Source organism: Neomonachus schauinslandi, chromosome 6 (assembly GCF_002201575.2).
Source record: "Neomonachus schauinslandi chromosome 6, ASM220157v2, whole genome shotgun sequence".
NCBI lineage: Eukaryota > Metazoa > Chordata > Mammalia > Carnivora > Phocidae > Neomonachus > Neomonachus schauinslandi.
Window position 1 is genome coordinate 45,228,285 of NC_058408.1, and position 18,356 is coordinate 45,246,640.

At 35.2% G+C, this 18,356-nt stretch overlaps 1 protein-coding gene across 1 annotated transcript in view; it reads left to right on the forward strand.

Moving 5' to 3' along the window:
• The window catches only part of SWT1 (SWT1 RNA endoribonuclease homolog), a 95,753-nt gene that overhangs the window by 29,317 nt on the left and 48,080 nt on the right, over positions 1 to 18,356 (forward strand). The window contains exons 10-14 of the mRNA XM_021682861.1: positions 1,695 to 1,840; positions 3,333 to 3,496; positions 5,169 to 5,307; positions 9,061 to 9,209; positions 15,948 to 16,135. Of these exons, the coding sequence (XP_021538536.1) occupies positions 1,695 to 1,840; positions 3,333 to 3,496; positions 5,169 to 5,307; positions 9,061 to 9,209; positions 15,948 to 16,135 (786 nt within the window). The remainder of the gene's footprint in view (positions 1 to 1,694; positions 1,841 to 3,332; positions 3,497 to 5,168; positions 5,308 to 9,060; positions 9,210 to 15,947; positions 16,136 to 18,356) is intronic.

An 18,356-nucleotide genomic window follows, 5' to 3' on the forward strand; every position in this document is an offset into this window, starting at 1 on the left:
TAACTAATACAGACTGTTTGATGTCATCCCACAGCTGCTGGATTTTTTAAAAAAACTTTTATTCTCTTTTTATTTCAGTTTGGGTAATTTCTTTTGACCTGTCTTCCAGTTTGTAATTTCTTTCCTTGCCTGTGTCAGGTCTGCTGAGGACCCTGTTGAAGACATTCTTCATTTCTGTAACTGTGGCTTTTTTTTTATTGCTAGCAGTTACATTTAATTTTCATGATTTTCATCTGTGCTGAAATTGCCTATCTGGTTTTGCATGCTATTCACCTTTTCTATTAGAGCCTTTAATAAATTAATCAACATTATTTAAAATTCCCTATCAGATAGCTTCAACATCTGTGTGATATTGAAGTCTGGTTCTGTTGATTGCTTTGTCTCTTGGTAGCATGTTGTGTTTTTTTGGGCAGAATTTATATGCAGATTTTAGGGTTCACCTGCTCTGTGGTTTCCTCCCTTCTTCAGTTCCCCCCTTAACTTTTTGTCTGCTCTGGCCAGCTCTGAACATTGTCTTCTTACATTCCAAGTTACTGTGGCTGTGCTTTCTGTTGTAGCCATTGATGAATTAGAGAATGCCCTTGGGCAAACAGATAGACTCTTGTAGCTCTTACCAGAGCAGTACCTCTGTGTTGAGGGTGGACTTCCCTCCAGCTCCTACCTTCATTTTATTGCTCCCTAGTGCCTTCAGATAGCTTTTTTTTTTTCTTTTTTGGTCCAAATTTTCTTTTCTTTTTTTTTTTTTAAGATTTATTTATTTTTTGAGAGAGCGAGAATGAGAGAGAGTACATGAGAGGGGGGAGGGTCAGAGGGAGAAGCAGGCTCCTCGCTGAGCAGGGAGCCCAATGCGGGACTCGATCCCGGGACTCCAGGATCATGACCTGAGCCGAAGGCAGTTGCTTTAACCAACTGAGCCACCCAGGCGCCCCTGGTCCAAATTGTCTAATCCTCATCTGTGGGAAGATTAGTCTGACCAGGCTACTCTACCGTTAACAAAAGCTGGAAGCCTGTTGGATTCCAGAACAGCAATCTGATAAACGCAGATGTGATCATGTCACTTACTCACTGAATGTCTTTCCATTTATTAATGCACTTGGCTTTCTCTATAGCCACATAAACTGGTCCCATGCACTATGCTCTAATCAGACTTTCTTCTTTCAGCAAATAGCAAATTCTCACCATTTGTCTTATGCTTACTGTGAGTAAATTTGTAATTGCCTACCACATGGAAATTATTTCTCTTACTATGGCTCTCTGTTTATTTCTCTTTGGATGATCATATTCCTGTGTTCAAATCCAGCTCCCACTTACCAGGTACAGTTTTGGGCAAATTACTTAACCTCTTTACACCTCAGTTTTTCATTTGTGAAAAGGTGATAAAAATAGTACTACTCCTACCTATGAGGTTTACTGTGAGAATTGAATGGATTATATATATATATAAAGTGCTTAGAACAGTGCCTGGTACCAGGAAAACACTCAATATATAATACTTATTATTTTCAAAAGCTCATATGCTGTGACTCTACTGTATATTAATTCCTTTATCTTCCTGGTTTTAAAAAAACTGTTATCCTTTGTTAATACACATGTTGAGAATCACCCACCTCTGATTAGATCCCATGTGTTTTGAGTTGCCATGTGATTTATCTTATAAAAAATAAAATATTTTTTCCTCCTAACCCCAACCTTAGGGATGATAGAAATTTAAGAAACAAAGGCCTAATAAGTGGTGTGAAGTCACTCAGTAAAGAAGAATTGAGTGCAGAGTTATTAAACTTATCTCTGAACACAGATGTATGTCATCAGCCTTGTATATCTAAGCAACAATTGAAAGCAGGTAGTATTCTTACTACAAATAATTAGAAATATATCTTTTATGTACTGACATTATTGATAACATTTGGAATTAATAGTAAATTTTCATCTTGTACATTTAAAATAACATTGAAATATTTGTCGGCACACAAATGGTTAGAAATAAATGAAAATTGAGAGAAAGAAAAAAAGAAAGAAAATTATAATGGTAATCCAAAAGACAACACATTTAACATTATTATCTTCTACATATGCTTTTACAAAATAATTTGAATTTTTGTCCATACACTCGCATACATTTTTACATGTTTATAATCACCATGCACATGCTATTTTGTACCTTTAAAATAATAGTAGCTACAGGATAAATACAGAAAATATTCATTCAAGGTAGAGAGAAATTTTTAGTTTCCTTTCAATATTAGTTTCCTATTCATAACCTTCTATTAACGCAATAAAAAACCAAGTAATAAGAAGAGTTTGAAATATTCTAATAATAGTTTTAATTTTAAACTAATAAGTAAAGGTAGTACAATTGTTTTGTCTTTTTTTTTTTTACCAGAATAATCTGTCCTATAGCTTGATATTTGATGGAATGTCATATTAAATTTAACGTAATTTAAAAATACATTCCAAGCCTTCTCCCTGAGTTGGAAAAATAAATATTGAAATCTTTAATATTGTATGTATTTTTTATGTATAATTATATAAAAATTCATATATATACTATTACTACTTTTTTGACCTTTTTGGCAATAAAATTTCTTTTGTCGTAATATTCAAAATGACATTTAGATGGAGGAAGAGGATTTTTAATTTATGGTTTTTCAGAGGTAACATGCTTTCAGTTTGTCCATTCTGTTACTATCACTTTAAGTCCTTAGTTGGTATTTGTAGAAATAAGCCACTTAATATTTTGCATTTTGCCATAAAGAAATTGCAGTTGTTTTCAGGTATCAAAATATTAATGTTAATGAAATGATATCAATTGAAATAATAAAAACTCACTTTAAAAGGGAGGGCATAAAGGTAGTTAAACTAGAGATTTTGGTCCTTTCAAAACAATTTACTGATGTGAGCTGCTATTGGAAGAATATATTATTTTTGGAAGAAGACACACTTTGATCCATAATTCTTCATTTTCTATTATAAATTGATGCAAAGCATTCTTTTAATTTTTCCTTTTTTTTGAGAATAATAAAACTAAAATTATGGTTAAAATATTACACATTTCCTAAATTTCTATTTTAGTAAAAATATTCTGTTGCCTTTTGTCAAAAAGAAAGCATTTGCTAATGTGATACATTTATGTTGCTTTCAAAACAACTTTTCTATAGATACATGTTTCTAAATACTGTTTAAAAAGGAAAGTATTGGTTTGGTTTCTGTGTAACTTAAATACTAATTATATACATAAAATGTTTATTATTTATGGCCAAATACTAGTTATATATGTAAAATATTAACTATTCTATTGGTGTCTTAAATAAAGCCTGTAACTATTTGTTTTAAAGAAGCAACACTGTTAGAAGAGAGCTATGAGGAAGAATCTGCACATTCTGGACTACCCATTATACTTGAAAGCATTGTATCTGATCTTGAAAAATCTCTTGGAACAGCTTTATCTTCAATATTAGAAACAGAAATGAAAATTGCTTTTGGAAATCTTTGGATGGAGGTGATAATTTCAACTCTATTAGTTGAAAATTTCTGTTTCACTGCTAAAGATTTATGACCTTATCTTAGGAAATATGACTTGTATAAAATGTGTAAGCTTCATTGTGATAATCTATATCCCATTTACTTTTTTCTTACAGTTTTTGAAAGAACTTCTTGAACATTAAATGGTGGACATTTCCTAAAGATTAGAAATGATATTTTATCATTCATTTTTTTTCAGTGAACAAGTATTTATTAGGTATTTACTGTGTGTCAGACACATTGCCCCCATGGAGCTCAATTTGAATTCAGAAAAACTTCTGTCTTCTATAGTTTATTTGAATTAGAATGTCTAGTATAGGGAATTCCCATAGCAATATATATTCAGAAAAAGAAGTGTATATTTTGGCTCATGTTATATAAATGTGAGAATCAAAGTATAAAAATGATCATTATTAGCAAGATAGTTTATATTTTCTAGATTAATATCTTTTTTAAAAAAATATTTTATTTATTTGACAGAGAGAGAGAGACAGCGAGAGCAGGAACACAAGTAGGGGGAGTGGGAGAGGGCGAAGCAGGCTCCCCGCTGAGCAGGGAGCCTGACGTGGGGCTCTATCCCAGGACCCTGGGACCACGACCCGAGCCGAAGGCAGACGCCCAGTGACTGAGCCACCCAGGCACCCCCTAGATTCATATCTTTTCTGCAATCAGCAAAATACCACATTTGGCAATAGTGGTCTTTTTAGTTTAGTTAATGTTTGTTTGCTGTTCGTATCTATAGCCAGGAGAAATATTATATCCCCCTCAATTGTAGATTGTATTTATACCAGATATTCAGTGAGATTCTAATACTTGTCAATATGATGTATTTGCTGCTTGATTATATTATTAAGTACTGAACCAAGATGATGAGAAATGATCAGAAGATTCTAGGAGGGTTGACTTAAATTGGATGTTTTATAATAGAGTCTACGAAAGTCATTGCATATGAATGATTCAGAACAGGATGTGCTGACATCTTATAGTACTAACTGATTAATCTCCTTTATAAACATGTCTTTATAAGAGTGTAGCCAGTGTTATGGTAGTTGACATCTTTTTTCTATATAGATTTTCCTGCAGCCATATGAAATAATTAGATTGATTTCTTCCTAGAATTGACTACGTTGGGAAGTAAATTGACCACCTTTCCTGATTAAAACCTGCTCTCCTGATTAAAACAGTGCTTTTGCTTTGTGTATATAGTTTCTGAAACTATAAGGATTAATACCAATATGAATTTTACAAAAATAATTTGCAATGGAATTAGCACTTTAAGATTATGATTGGCTTTTAATAAAACATCTTTTAATTTAAAAAGAATTCAACTAGGGGCACCTGGGTGGCTCAGTTGTTAAGCATCTGCCTTCGGCTCAGGTCATGATCCCAGGGTCCTGGGATCGAGCCCCGCATCGGGCTCCTTGCTCTGCGGGAAGCCTGCTTCTCCCTCTCCCACTCCCCCTGCTTGTGTTCCCTCTCTCGCTGTGTCTCTCGCTGTCAAATAAATAAATAAAATCTTTAAAAAAAAAAAAAATTCAACTAACTGTATTTTGCCCAGAAATAAATGTAGGAATGCCTAAATAGGTACTTTTTAATAATAGGAAGAATAAATAATTAGTAGGTGGTAATTTTTTCTAAATACTTTTTAGATGCTGTACTTGAAACCACCATGGACTCTAATTCATTTATTACAGTGCTTTAGAAAACATTGGTTGGCTGTATTTGGATTAGTTATGGAGAAGAACTTGCTTTTAACCGTTGAGAGCCTATATGAAAATCTCTGTAAAGGTATGGATATTTATTTTGTCTTTAGCAATGTTGTGTTAAAGTCAGGCTAGCTGATATATTCCATGGAATGTGAAGATGAATTAATAAGAAATTGGTCAATTATTTTTTAAATAATTTACACTTCTGATTTTTAAAGGGAGTTTGTGACAGCTGCATGAATGGATGCAGTTCACAGAGCTTATGACCATTAATGGATCACTGTTGATGTTCCTGGACATAGAGAATATCTCATGTTTTAAAATGTTTGAAAACTTTTAAAACCATATTTTACAGTTTATCAGGTGTGCAATAAAATTTAGATTTTTAAAAGTTTCTTGCTGTGTTTAACACATAAACTCTGACCACATTTCATGTACTAATTTTTGAAATAGTATATCAAAGTATCTATCTAAAATATATGGTTATGGAATAGGAAATGTTTGTCTTTGGGGCATAGTGCATTCTAAAGAACTGGAAGAGACTATAGTCAACCACTTAGTTGGTGGTTTTTAACAAAGTCATTTTGCACAGAACCTTCTTGAAGTGCTTCTGGAGCTGCCATAGATTGGAAATGGAAGGATTGATGGGGAGCCTGGAAAGTTGGTGGGCCTACCTATGGAACCTCAAACCCAACTTTAGCTGTGCAGTTTTCTTTTATCATTTTATGTATGGAGATTCCATGTAGGCCTTGGAAAAAAAGTTTCTCTGTAAGAAGAAAAAGATGGGAAAAGCACTGATTGAATATTATGAAAGCCCATGTTCTATAATTAGACTAACTAGCCCTGAGAGGGTAAGGGATTTGTCCAAAGTCAGACAAGTAGATTTTGCTTGCTGTACCTTTAAGAGGCAAAGTATATGTAACAATTATTAGGACGTTCAGTTGGTCCTTAACTTTTTTGAACTTCTAACATGAAATGATCTGCTTATTATTTTATGTATTAGTTATATCCTGTCTACTTTTGAAAAATAACTGTGAGTATGAGAGGGCCATTAAGTAAGAACTTGAGCACAAGATGGTTTAAGCCAATTTTAAAGTCACAAGAGCCAGGTAATGAAGAATAAGAAAGATAATTTTGCCATAAAACATGTGCAAACAATTATTATAAAACTTGAACACGGATTTTAACACTAAGCATCCTGGAAGCTAAAACAAAACAAAAATAGAAACATATTCTATAGGAGGTATACCATAACGCTCTATCTTTCCCTTGAAATGTAAGTATCTTTGAAAATTACCTCGGGGTTTAAAGTATCTGGTTCGGTGCCTTATGACTTTTAAAAGTTGCCAATTTTTAAAATAAAGACATTTTCCAGGCATTATCTTTAACTATAGAAGTTATTTATAAGTGGTATTATATGAGACGTGGAACGACCTGTTGGATGCGTCTTCAAAGCACTTTTACAAGGTATATAGAAACATTTTCCATATCTTGAATGGAAGCATAATTTAGTTGGTTCTATCAGAAGAGAAAGTCCATAAATCATGTATGATCTTGAACAAGATTTAGTTTTTAAAATGGCGTATCTAGGGCGCCTGGGTGGCTCAGTTGGTTAAGCGACTGCCTTCGGCTCAGGTCACGATCCTGGAGTCCCGGGATCGAGTCCCGCATCGGGCTCCCTGCTCGGCAGGGAGTCTGCTTCTCCCTCTGACCCTCCTCCCTTTCATGCTCTCTGTCTCTCATTCTCTCTGTCTCAAATAAATAAATAAAATCTTAAAAAAAAAAAAAATGGCGTATCTAGTTGCCATCCTTCATTTTTCTCTTTTTCCAGGGGTGGGCAGTGTTTGTCTTTTGCAAACGGCTTAAGAGGTTGTAGGCAGCAACTCTAACTGGGAATAGGACAGAAGTGAAGAGATGGTGGCTCTTCCTTTTGCTAAAAAATCATTTTTGGAATCATTGTGTACATAGTTTATTGATCCTTGGTCTAGAAGAATCTGATGCCTAATGTTTACTGACTTGTAAAGAATATATAATAGAATTGTAAAAGTGCCTTCTGCCCTAAAGTAATTTTGAATTAGAAAAATCAGTTTATGATTTTGTTTACTGTCTTTTAATAGTATCCTCAGCTGTTGAATTATGCATATGTGTTTAACTTCACTATCCCAAAGAATAGATTCTTAGATCAATTCATAGAAAATTGTGTGGAAAATGATTAGTAGCTTTTTTTGATTTTGTTATCCATATTAACTTTGATTATTGACCTTATATAAGCATTAAAGTATTTCAACCATGTAGGTTTCTTTTTATGTTGTGTCTAGGTACTGAATTTATCATTGTTATTTCCCTTTAGCACATAATCTTAGTAAAGACTTCTTGTAAGACAGAAATCAGATGATTAATTCAAGGATATAAGCCCTATTGTACATTGTATTGGAGAAGCACCTTTTAAGAGAAGTTGTGCCCAATTTCTCCTCTTTAGGATATTTACTGGGGTTCATCAAATCTACATTCTATCCTATGTGTAGCATCTCTTACCTGTCTTTTTCCACAGGAATTTAAACTAGTCATTGAATTTAAAAATAAGTGCTTCGTAAGGAAATACACTTTTCTCTGTTTGTTAAAGGGGAAGCCAGAATCCTGACTATAGCCATCACATTAGATTAGAATTTCTGAATATTGTATAATTAATTACTAAAATCTACTTTTGATTCTCATTTGACCTTTCAGTATTCCTAAGCAAATACTTGTATAAGTGATAAGAGTTTTTTAAACTCTAAGTACCAATGAAAAACCATGCTGGTGTTTCAGAATATAACAGAGTCTCTGAAACTGTGAACATTAAAAGAAAATAAAACAGGGCACCTGGGTGGCTCAGTGGTTATGTGTTTGCTTTTGGCTCAGGTCATGATCCTGGGGTCCTGGGATCGAACCCCACATGGAGCCTGCTTCTACCTCTCGCTCTGGTGCTCTCCTTGCTTGTGCATGTGCTTTCTGTCTGTCAAATAAATAAATAAATAAAATCTTAAAAAAAAATAAAACAAACACATTGTAGCACGGTTATTTTAAATGCCTTTGAAAACTATTATATGGCACTCTATCCTAATAATGGAAAGATTTCTTCTGTTCTGAGCTTTGGTGACATTAGAAATTTGCTTAACTTCATTGTTCATAACTTTTAAAAATCTTTGAAATTGTTGTCACCGCCTCTCCTAATTGGTTTGAGAATTTAATGTAAGTAATTTTAGTTGAAAGAAAATTGTTATACCTTTAAATTATTTTTTGTAGTTTAACTCACTTTGCTAATTTATAAGGAAAAAATTCTGCTAGCTTGTCTTGCCCACAGCTCACTGTTACCCAAATTATTTATATTTTTGCTAAAGTTGTGTTCAGAGAGAGGAAACATTATTTTCAACAAATCTAGTACTACATTTGATGTAATGGAATTTGAAGGCAAATCACTACACGATTAACTGAGTTGGTTATGGGAGGTACTGCCTGTAACTTACATGCTTCCCACCAAATGACTTTTCTGATGCCTCCATAGTCATCTGTATATGAAACAAAATCAGTCTTGCAAATCTGTTGTTTAACTTGTTTGGTAATTCTCTCTTTTCTGAAGAATACAGAGTACCTGAATCCACTCCAAGAGCATTGTCTTTAGCTAAATTTAATTGTAATGCTTTTTACACCACAGAGAAAAATTAGGAGTGGTGTGTAGGTATAAATGTGTACTTTTCTTAAATTTCATAATTAACATTAGATTGGTTTTCCAAAGACATTTTTGTGTTGAATACTCATTCTTACCAATTTTTTCCTTCTTAATTTCTCTTACCAGCTAACAGTGCAGTGGATTTTACAACAGTGAAATTTCTGCTTCAGGATTCTAAAAGTTTGTTACATGCGTTCAGTACACGGTCAAATTATGATGGTGTTCTTCCACAGGCCTTTGCTCAAGTCAGTGAACTACTCCAAACCTTTACAGAGGTAAGATACCTTTGGAATGCCATTTAGATGAGCTAATCACATATGTTCTAAAAATATATTAGCAGAGGGCGCCTGGGTGGCTCAGCCGTTTAGTGTCTGCCTTCGGCTCAGGTCATGATCCCAGGGTCCTGGGATCGAGCCCCACATCGGACTCCTTGCTCAGCAGGGAAGCCTGCTTCTCCCTCTCCCACTCCCCCTGCTTGTGTTCCCTCTCTCGCTGTCTCTCTCTCTCTGTCAAAAAATAAATTAAAAAAAATCTTAAAAAAATAAAAAAATAAAAAATATATATATTAGCAGACAAGAGAGGTAAAGGATATTTTAATTCTAACTTATTTCAGCACATGAATGGCATTAAGTGATTATTAAGTGAATTGAAGAGAAAGTAAGCAATTCTTATTGCAAGTTATAAAACACATCCTCTTACGGAAGCACTGTCACAGAAGTTGTTGGAATTTTATATCGTTTCATTTATGGATGGAAGCAAGCTGTGCCTTGTTGTTTGACTACTTATTTCCCAGTGCCCCAGATCAGTGGATCACAACATCCATCAGAATACTTGGGAAGGTTTTTTTTTTTTTTTTTTTTTTTTTAAAGCTGCAGATGCCAAGCCCCTCTCAAACCTTATTGAATCAAACTTCTGGCCCAGTAATATTGTTCTTTTTCACTTTTTATTTTGAAATAATTTCAAACTTACAGAAAAGTTGCTAGAAGAGTTCAAACAATTCTGATATATATCCTTTACCCAGAGTCCCCAGTGTTACCATTTTTTCACATTTCTTTATTGTTTTGCCTGCCTACCTATCTACCTACTTATCTGTCCACATTTTTTTTTTCTGAACTATTTAAGAGTATGTTGCAGGTACGATCCCCCTTTACCCCTAAATACTTCCATATATATTTCCTAAAGAACAAGGATATGTTACATAACTAATATAATTAATCAGGGAATTAATATTGGTATAATACAATTATTTAATCTGTAGACCTTATTCAGACTTTGGCAATTGATGTACCAGTTTTTAACAATCTCCCCCATGTGACCCTTATGCAGTCAGCCTAGCACTGATGCCTTTTTTTTTAAGGTTTTATTTATTTGCGAGAGAGAGAATGAGAGACAGAGAGCATGAGAGGGGGAGGGCCAGAGGGAGAAGCAGACTCCCCGCCGAGCAGGGAGCCTGATGCGGGACTCGATCCCGGGACTCCAGGATCATGACCTGAGCCGAAGGCAGTCGCTTAACCAACTGAGCCACCCAGGCGCCCGCACTGATGCCTTTTGACCTCTTTTAAATTAACTGTGTAAGTTTTGTCTCTGGGAATACTCTATTTCTGCAGGCTTCTACTTTCAAATCTAGAAAATTCTGGGAGTTTTATGTGTCAGAAACAGCTCAAAAAATTCAGTATCACAATTACTAGATAAGACATTAATGGTACTTTCATCTGACATATATATATCATATTCTTTTTTTTTCTTTCTGAGTTATGGAGTTGACCAGGTTTTTCTCAGTGTTGTTTTGTGGTCACATAGGTCCTACTACCTATGAAGTAATGAAAGGATTAGATGATACTAAACTTCGTCATAGCTGGTAGGGAAAGAACTTACTTGCTTAAGAAAGTATCTCATGGGGCGCCTGGGTGGCTCAGTCGTTGAGCGTCTGCCTTCGGCTCAGGTCATGATCCCAGGATCCTGGGATCGAGTCCCACATCGGGCTCCCTGCTCAGCGGGAAGCCTGCTTCTCCCTCCCCCACTCCCCCTGCTTGTGTTCCCTCTCTCGCTGTGTCTCTCTCTGTCAAATAAATAAATAAAATCTTTAAAAAAAAAAAAAAAAAGGGCGCCTGGGTGGCTCAGTTGGTTAAGCGACTGCCTTCGGCTCAGGTCATGATCTTGGAGTCCCTGGATCGAGTCCCACATCGGGCTCCCTGCTCGGCAGGGAGTCTGCTTCTCCCTCTGACCCTCCCCCCTCTCGTGTGCTCTCTCTCATTCTCTCTCTCTCAAATAAATAAATAAAATCTTTAAAAAAAAAAAGAGTATCTCATGAAGTAAAAGAAGCATCTCTTTTTATAAACTATGAAGAAATATGTGATAACTCCTGCTGGAAGAATTGATTTAAGGGGTGAAATGATCTTTTGCGTTAAGATGACTAAAACCTTGGTAGTTGTATTTTTCCATGGCAAATGTGACTTTGAGAACTATCTGTAGGATAGAATGGACCTGGGTATTTAGGGGATTGCAGCTTGGGTCTGTACTTGAATTGTGTAGGGAATAATATATTATTCTTTCCCATCACAGAATTGAATCCTAAACTCCATCTTTAGTGAAACAAACATAGTAAACAAGATGGAAAATTCAGGTTACTCACAGGCTTATCAGTCTTTGAATTAAGATTATTGAAAATAAAAAAAATTAGGATTGATTGTGGTAAAAAAAACAATGTCCAGTTTTAAGGTCCTTTCATCAATTGGAAACGACGGGATAGGAGTTACCATGAAAATGTGGCATTAAAATTTAGTGTTATCGATAATGGTATGCCTACTATATGTTGTCCACTGAATATTTAAAAATATGAATTGTTGGGGTGCCTGAGTGACTCAGTCGTTAAGCGTCTGCTTTCGTCTCAGGTCCTGGGATCGAGCCCCGCATCGGGCTCCCTGCTCCACGGGAAGCCTGCTTCTCCCTCTCCCACTCCCCCTGCTTGTGTTCCTGCTCTCACTATGTCTCTCTGTCAAATAAATAAAATCTTTAAAAAAATAAATAAATAAAAATATGAATTGTTATTTATTCCTGGATCCTAATTTTCCAGTTGCTACATTAGCAAGAGATTCATGAAGGCCATTGACGAAGAATCTGCATCCTCATTAGTGCTTCTCCCTCAATACCTGGCATTAGTGTGATTGCTGGAAACAACCTGTTGTTGCCATGATTAGAGCTCTGAAGTGTTGCTCCTTTATTTTCATATTAGAAGCAGTTCATTGTCTAAGTCAGCCAGGAACTTTGAGATTTAGCTTGGGCTTTTAAAATACACTTTCAGGGGCGCCTGGGTGGCTCAGATGGTTAAGCATCTGCCTTTGGCTCAGGTCATGATCCCAGGGTCCTGGGATCGAGCCCCATGTCGGACTCCCTGCTCAGCGGGTAACCTGCTTCTCTCTCTCCCTCTGCTGCTGCTCCCCCTGCTTGTGCTCTCTCTCTGCATCTCTGTGTCTCAAATGAATAAATAAAATCTAAAAAAAATAAAATTCACTTTCAGTAGGAGTTGTTTTGTAGAATGCATTAGATATGGTATATGACCTAAATACTTAGTCCTGTCTTAGTAACTTGAGCAACCAATAGATTACCTCCAGGGATAGGGTATCTAAATATAGTAACTGTTAAAAAAAAAAAAAAAAGGAGAAAGCCCCCAAACTTAATTTACCAAGTGTAGAAAATCAGGAAAAGAGGACTATTCACTTGTTTACTTCTGAAAAGGCTTGTGAGAAAACAAAACGGAGAGTTAACCAAAATGATCATTTTCCAGATTTTTATATAAATGGGATAGGAACAGAAAAAGGATACATACATTTTTCTTTGATAAGCCTTCCAACCAAAAAAATAAGACTTGCTCTGTCAGGGTGATAGAATAATTAAAGTCCGTCTTATTAATAAACTTTAGACCTATATGCCCGAGGATCCCCATCCTGACTAGTTGTTTTTTTTTTTTTTTTTTAAATTTTTTGTTTTGTTTTGGTTTTAGAGACAGAATGGGGTAAGGGAGCAGAGGGAAAGGGAGAGAATCTTAAGCAGACTCCTCACTCAGCATGGAGCCTGACATGGGGCTTGATCTCACGATCCTGAGATCATGACCTGAGCGGAAATCAAGAGTCAGATGCTCAACCAACTGAGCCACCCGGGTGCCCCTGACTAGCTGTGTTTTTAACCTCTGGTTATTTAACCTCTCTGAGCCTAATTTCTTCTTTTGTAAAATGAGTATAATAATCTGTGCCTCAGAACTGTCATGAGAATTAAATAAATTAGTATTTGTAAAGCACTTAGTGCCTGGCACTAGTACGTGTTATGTAGGTGTTCGATAAAGAAGTCCATCTGCATAGTTACATACACTGATATTTGAGAGCTGAGGAAAAGAGGCAGTATGTGGTGATTAAAAAAATAAATCTCAGGGGCGCCTGGGTGGCCCAGATGGTTAAGCGTCTGCCTTCGGCTCAGGTCATGATCCCAGGGTCCTGGGATCAAGCCCCACATCAGGCTCCTGGCTTAGCAGGGAGCCTCCTTCTCCCTCTCCCTCTGCCTCTCCCCCTTCTCATGCTCTCTCTCTCTGTATCTCTGTGTCTCAAATGAATAAATAAAATCTTTAAAAAAAAAAGAAAAAATATATCTCAGAACAAAATATGTCTTTCCATCCATGTATATTTATTAATAGGCAAAAACAGGAGGAATAACTTTCTTCCTGCCTGCAAAGATAGAAAAGGGTAATATTTACTTTTATTGTTGGAGAGAGATCGTAACCCCATTCAGAATCAGATTGCTGAAGGTCAAGTTCTGTTTATGAGTCTTACCAGCTGTGTGACCTTGCATGAGTTATTTACCCTTTCTATGTCTGTTATAAAATATGGATAATCATAGTAACTGTTTCATAGGGCAGTTGTGAGGATTAAATGAGCTAATAGATACAAAGTTCTTAGAAAGTTCCTATGAGTTAAGAAATGCTTAATAAATATTAACTATTACTACTAATAGTGTTGGACATTTTTTATTTTTTAATAAACCTGAAACTAACAACCCATGAGCTAACTTGAAATCATACTGTTATCAACTGTTGTCAACAAGGAAGCCTAGAGAAATGGAATGATTTTAAGTTCACAAAGAAGTTACAGTAGAGCCAAGACAAAAATCCCCAAAGTTTTTAAAGTCATTAAGTTTTTTTTCATTCTATCAGAATTTTTTTTCCACTTAAGTTAATATTTTACCCCAAGGTGATTTTTTTAAAAAAATATTTGAATCAATAGTATAGCTCTTATACTCTGCTGAGTATCTTTATTTATCAATATTTAAAATATGCTCAGGTCTGTATTCTTAAATACTTGTTGTTGGCCGTGGTTTTTACTGCACTAACTCCTTCCAGCAACTACCAAACTTCTTAAAGAGCAGTCTATAACCCTTGTTTCCATTTCTTCACTCACTTCTTCCTTAATCCTTTACAAGTAGAATTCTACCTCCACACGCTGTTAAGTGAATTAGGTTATCATTGACCAAATCCATGATCAAATCCACCCTTTTTCTCCCTCTTTCTAATTTCTTAGCCTTTTTCAACCCGATGTTGTCCACTCTCTCTTTCCTGAAACTTACCTCTTTTGGCTTCTCTTGTGTTCGAATACTTCTGACTCTTCTTATGTCTTGTTGGTCTCTTTCTTCCTTCTCCTTCCCCCCCTTCCTCCTTCAATTTGTCTACCCTTTACGTTCCTCTTTTTTTTTTTTTTTTGCTTTTTTCTTTCCTAACAATCTCCTCTACCTCTGAGGTTTGTCTGCATGGGAATGATTCCCAGCTGTATCTTTTAAGCTATAGCTCTGAGTATCCAGTTACCTGTTAGATATCTTTACCTAAATATCTTTTTATTCTTTGCAGTTGACATTCTAAACACAAACTTGTGTCTGTTTCTCCTCTCTTCCATAACCAGCCTTTCTTCTTGGCTTTTACTACAGGTGGCTGTAAAATCCAGAAATGTAGATAAATATACATTAAATGCCTTACCGCTATTACATTATAATACATGATACGTTCAGTGCATTGCTTCTCATCAGCAAGGCAGCATAATATGAAGTGCTGTTTAAGATTGCAATGAATGCGGCACATTTTAAAAAGCATTTTCATCACTTTCTGCACATGTATTTGAGATGTGATGCTTTTAAGTGTTTGTGTTTATGTGTTTGACTATTACCAAATAAAAGTGTGTCTTTCCTTTGGAGAAGTAAATCAAGGGGGTTTGATCTATTTTTACCTTATGGACACTGTATAGTTCTATTATTTGTGCCGTTATTCTTCTAGGCATCCAGATTAAAAAAATCTTAGAGTCTCCCTCATTCCCTGAATCTAGACTTTGGCTAAGTCTTTTAAAATATTTCTTGCATACATTTTTTTCTTTTTCTTTTTATTCTACTGCCGTTTCCTACCTAATTCAAGTTCTCAGGACTACTCTCCTGGATTATTTCAGTAGCCTTCTAGACATCTTGCCTCTCTTTTGTTCTGGTTTGTCTTAGAGTACGGTTCTGGATCTATCACTTCCTAAATTAGAAACCTTCAGTGGTTTCTTCAATGGCAAAAGGTTTACATTCTATCTTGTTGGTTTGTTTTTTTTTTTAATAACCCTTTGCAATCTCATTCTTGTTAATGGATTGTAGGGTACTTGGAGGCTTGATTCCACATATTTATCATTGTATCCTAGGTGTTCTCTGTCTTATTTAATACCATATGTGGAGAAGTGTCCAAACAGTATTCTTAAATTGATATTAGCATGTTAGCTAAGAAAGATCAGTATAATAAATACATTGGAAATATTGTTTGATATAAATGGGAAAGGAAAATATTTTTTTTTTTTAGCTCTGATGCCTTTCTGGGAATATTCTGTACATAATCAAGGACAAAGAATATTCAGCACTTCTTGGAAAGCTAGAACATTGTAAGCACAATCGGTATTCTGTTTCTCTCACTAGTGAAGGACTAGCTGAAATTTGTGTAATTCTTATTTTCCCAGGTCAAGGCAAAACTTAAGCAAAATCCTTCAGAAACTACAGTGGGTAAAAAGCAAGAAGATATTTCTTTAATGAAGTCTAATAACCAAGAAATCACCATTTTCTCAGGTTCTCATCTTCCCCAACCCAACAGACATGAAGAAATCTGGTCTATCCTAGAGAATGTTTGGATTACGTTATATCAGAACAGGTACTAAATTTCCAAGAATTTTTGAATTCTAGGCTTTTCCATCATTACTGTTATTCATTAAACAGTTAGTGTTTGGGTTGTGAGTTTAATGTATTAGATTATCTTACTGAGGGCCTTTTATCAAATTGGTGCCTTAGAAACAGTGATGCTTAAACAAGGGTGTAATCAGATTTATCTCGAGTGTTTTAAAAATATATTTGCCTAGGCTCTATCCCTAGAAATTCTGATTCAATAGATCTGAGGTGACACTGAGATAGTGCATTAAAAAAAAAAATCTCTCCAGGTGATTCAGATGTGAAACCTTCATTAGCAGTATTTCCCATGTATGTCAAAACCAGTGAAAGCCACCTAGATTGGCTAAACAAATTAGGACACAGTCTTAATAAAATTTAAAATAATCTAAGAAAAGGTCATTTTGGATTAAGGAAAATTCATGTAAGACTTTTTAAAAAGAAAGATAAATACTTTTATTTAAAAGGAAGAAATTCTTTTATTCCTTTGATACACATAAAAGTACTACGTTCCTGGTAAAATGAAAAGATAGAGACTATTTGTGAGTAGTTCTTTAAATGATGCTGGAGTAACTTAAAAAAATAATTTAAGATAACTGATTTTAAAGTAGGCCAACCCTCCCTCCTGTACTTTTTCCCAAGCCCATAATCTTTATATAATTTTAAATATATTATACATTTGCAGGTCATGACAGATGCTTTTTAGTATGATTTTAGTTCAAGGGCCCAGTATCACTGTTATTTTGGATTAAGATCATCTGTTCTAGCAGCAAAGAAATATGAACACTCTTCTTAAACATCTATTCTCTATTAGAATACTGTAGATTTAGGGCCCATTTTTAGCCCTTGGCTACAATTATAATTTCTTTCAAACAAATGTGTAGTTTGTCATGCTAAAGAAATACCAATAGCTAAAGAAAACAATACTTAAAAATTTGTGTTTTCATATAAAGCATTTGTATTTTCATATCTTTGTTTTGTCCAGTCTTAACGTATTTGAAATGTTTTGGCTAATCAGATATGCTTTTTTTTTTTTAAAGATTTTATTTATTTATTTGACAGAGAGAGACGCAGTGAGAGAGGGAACACAAGCAGGGGGAGTGGGAGAGGGAGAAGCAGGCTTCCCTCTGAGCAGGGAGCCCGATGCGGGGCTCGATCCCAGGACCCTGGGATTATGACCTGAGCTGAAGGCAGACGCTTAACAACTGAGCCCCCCAGGCACCCCCAGATATTCTTGTTAGCAGAAAGTTACCACATATACTAGTCAGAGATTATCACTTTCAAAATAAAATAGATTAAAGCCATTTCTAAGATATTTTAATCTTCTTTTAGAAAATATTTGAATACTTTATCTTAGAATTGACCTATAATATACATACATTTGTGTTGGATATTAGAGTTCCAGGTAATTTCTGTATAATAGACTTTGTTGTATTTCAGTACATGAAAAATGCTTATATTGCTGTATCAGTGCATAGTTATTAAGGCTTACTTCATTGCTTCTCATGCCTGATTGTATACCAGAGTCACTGTATAACTTTTCAATATATTCATGCTTGAGCCCTTCATGTAGGGATGCTCATTTGAAGGTCTAGTAGGCCCTGTGTATTTTAGGTTTCAAAATACTTTTTCTTTTAGAAAGGTGAGACTATACTTATGAACCATTGTATTTCTTCAGATTCCCTAAGTTTTCCCTTTTGCAGACTTGTCAAAATGCTTTACCCCTTTCATACATCACTTGTAGGAATGTGGAAAAACAGATTTATGCTTCCTCAACACATTAAACATGTTATCACCATATGACCCAGCAGTTCCACTCTTAGATTTATACCCAAAAGAACTGAACACAAGTGTTCGAACAAAAACGTGCATGAATGTTCACAACTATGTTCACAGTAGCCAAAGTGGAAACAATCCAATGTTCATCAACAGATGAATGGATACATGAAATGTGGTGTGTCATAAAATGTGTATATCCATAAAATGGAATGTTACTCAGCCATAATGAAGTATCCACACACACTATGGCATGAATAAATGTTGAAAACATGCTAAGTGAAGGAAGCCAGACACAAAAGGTCACATGGTATATGATTCCATTTATATGAAATATCCATAATAGGTAAATATGTAGAGATAGAAAACACATTAGTGGTTACCAGGAACTGTGGGGAGGGAGGAATGGTCAGTGACTGCTTAGTGAATACAGG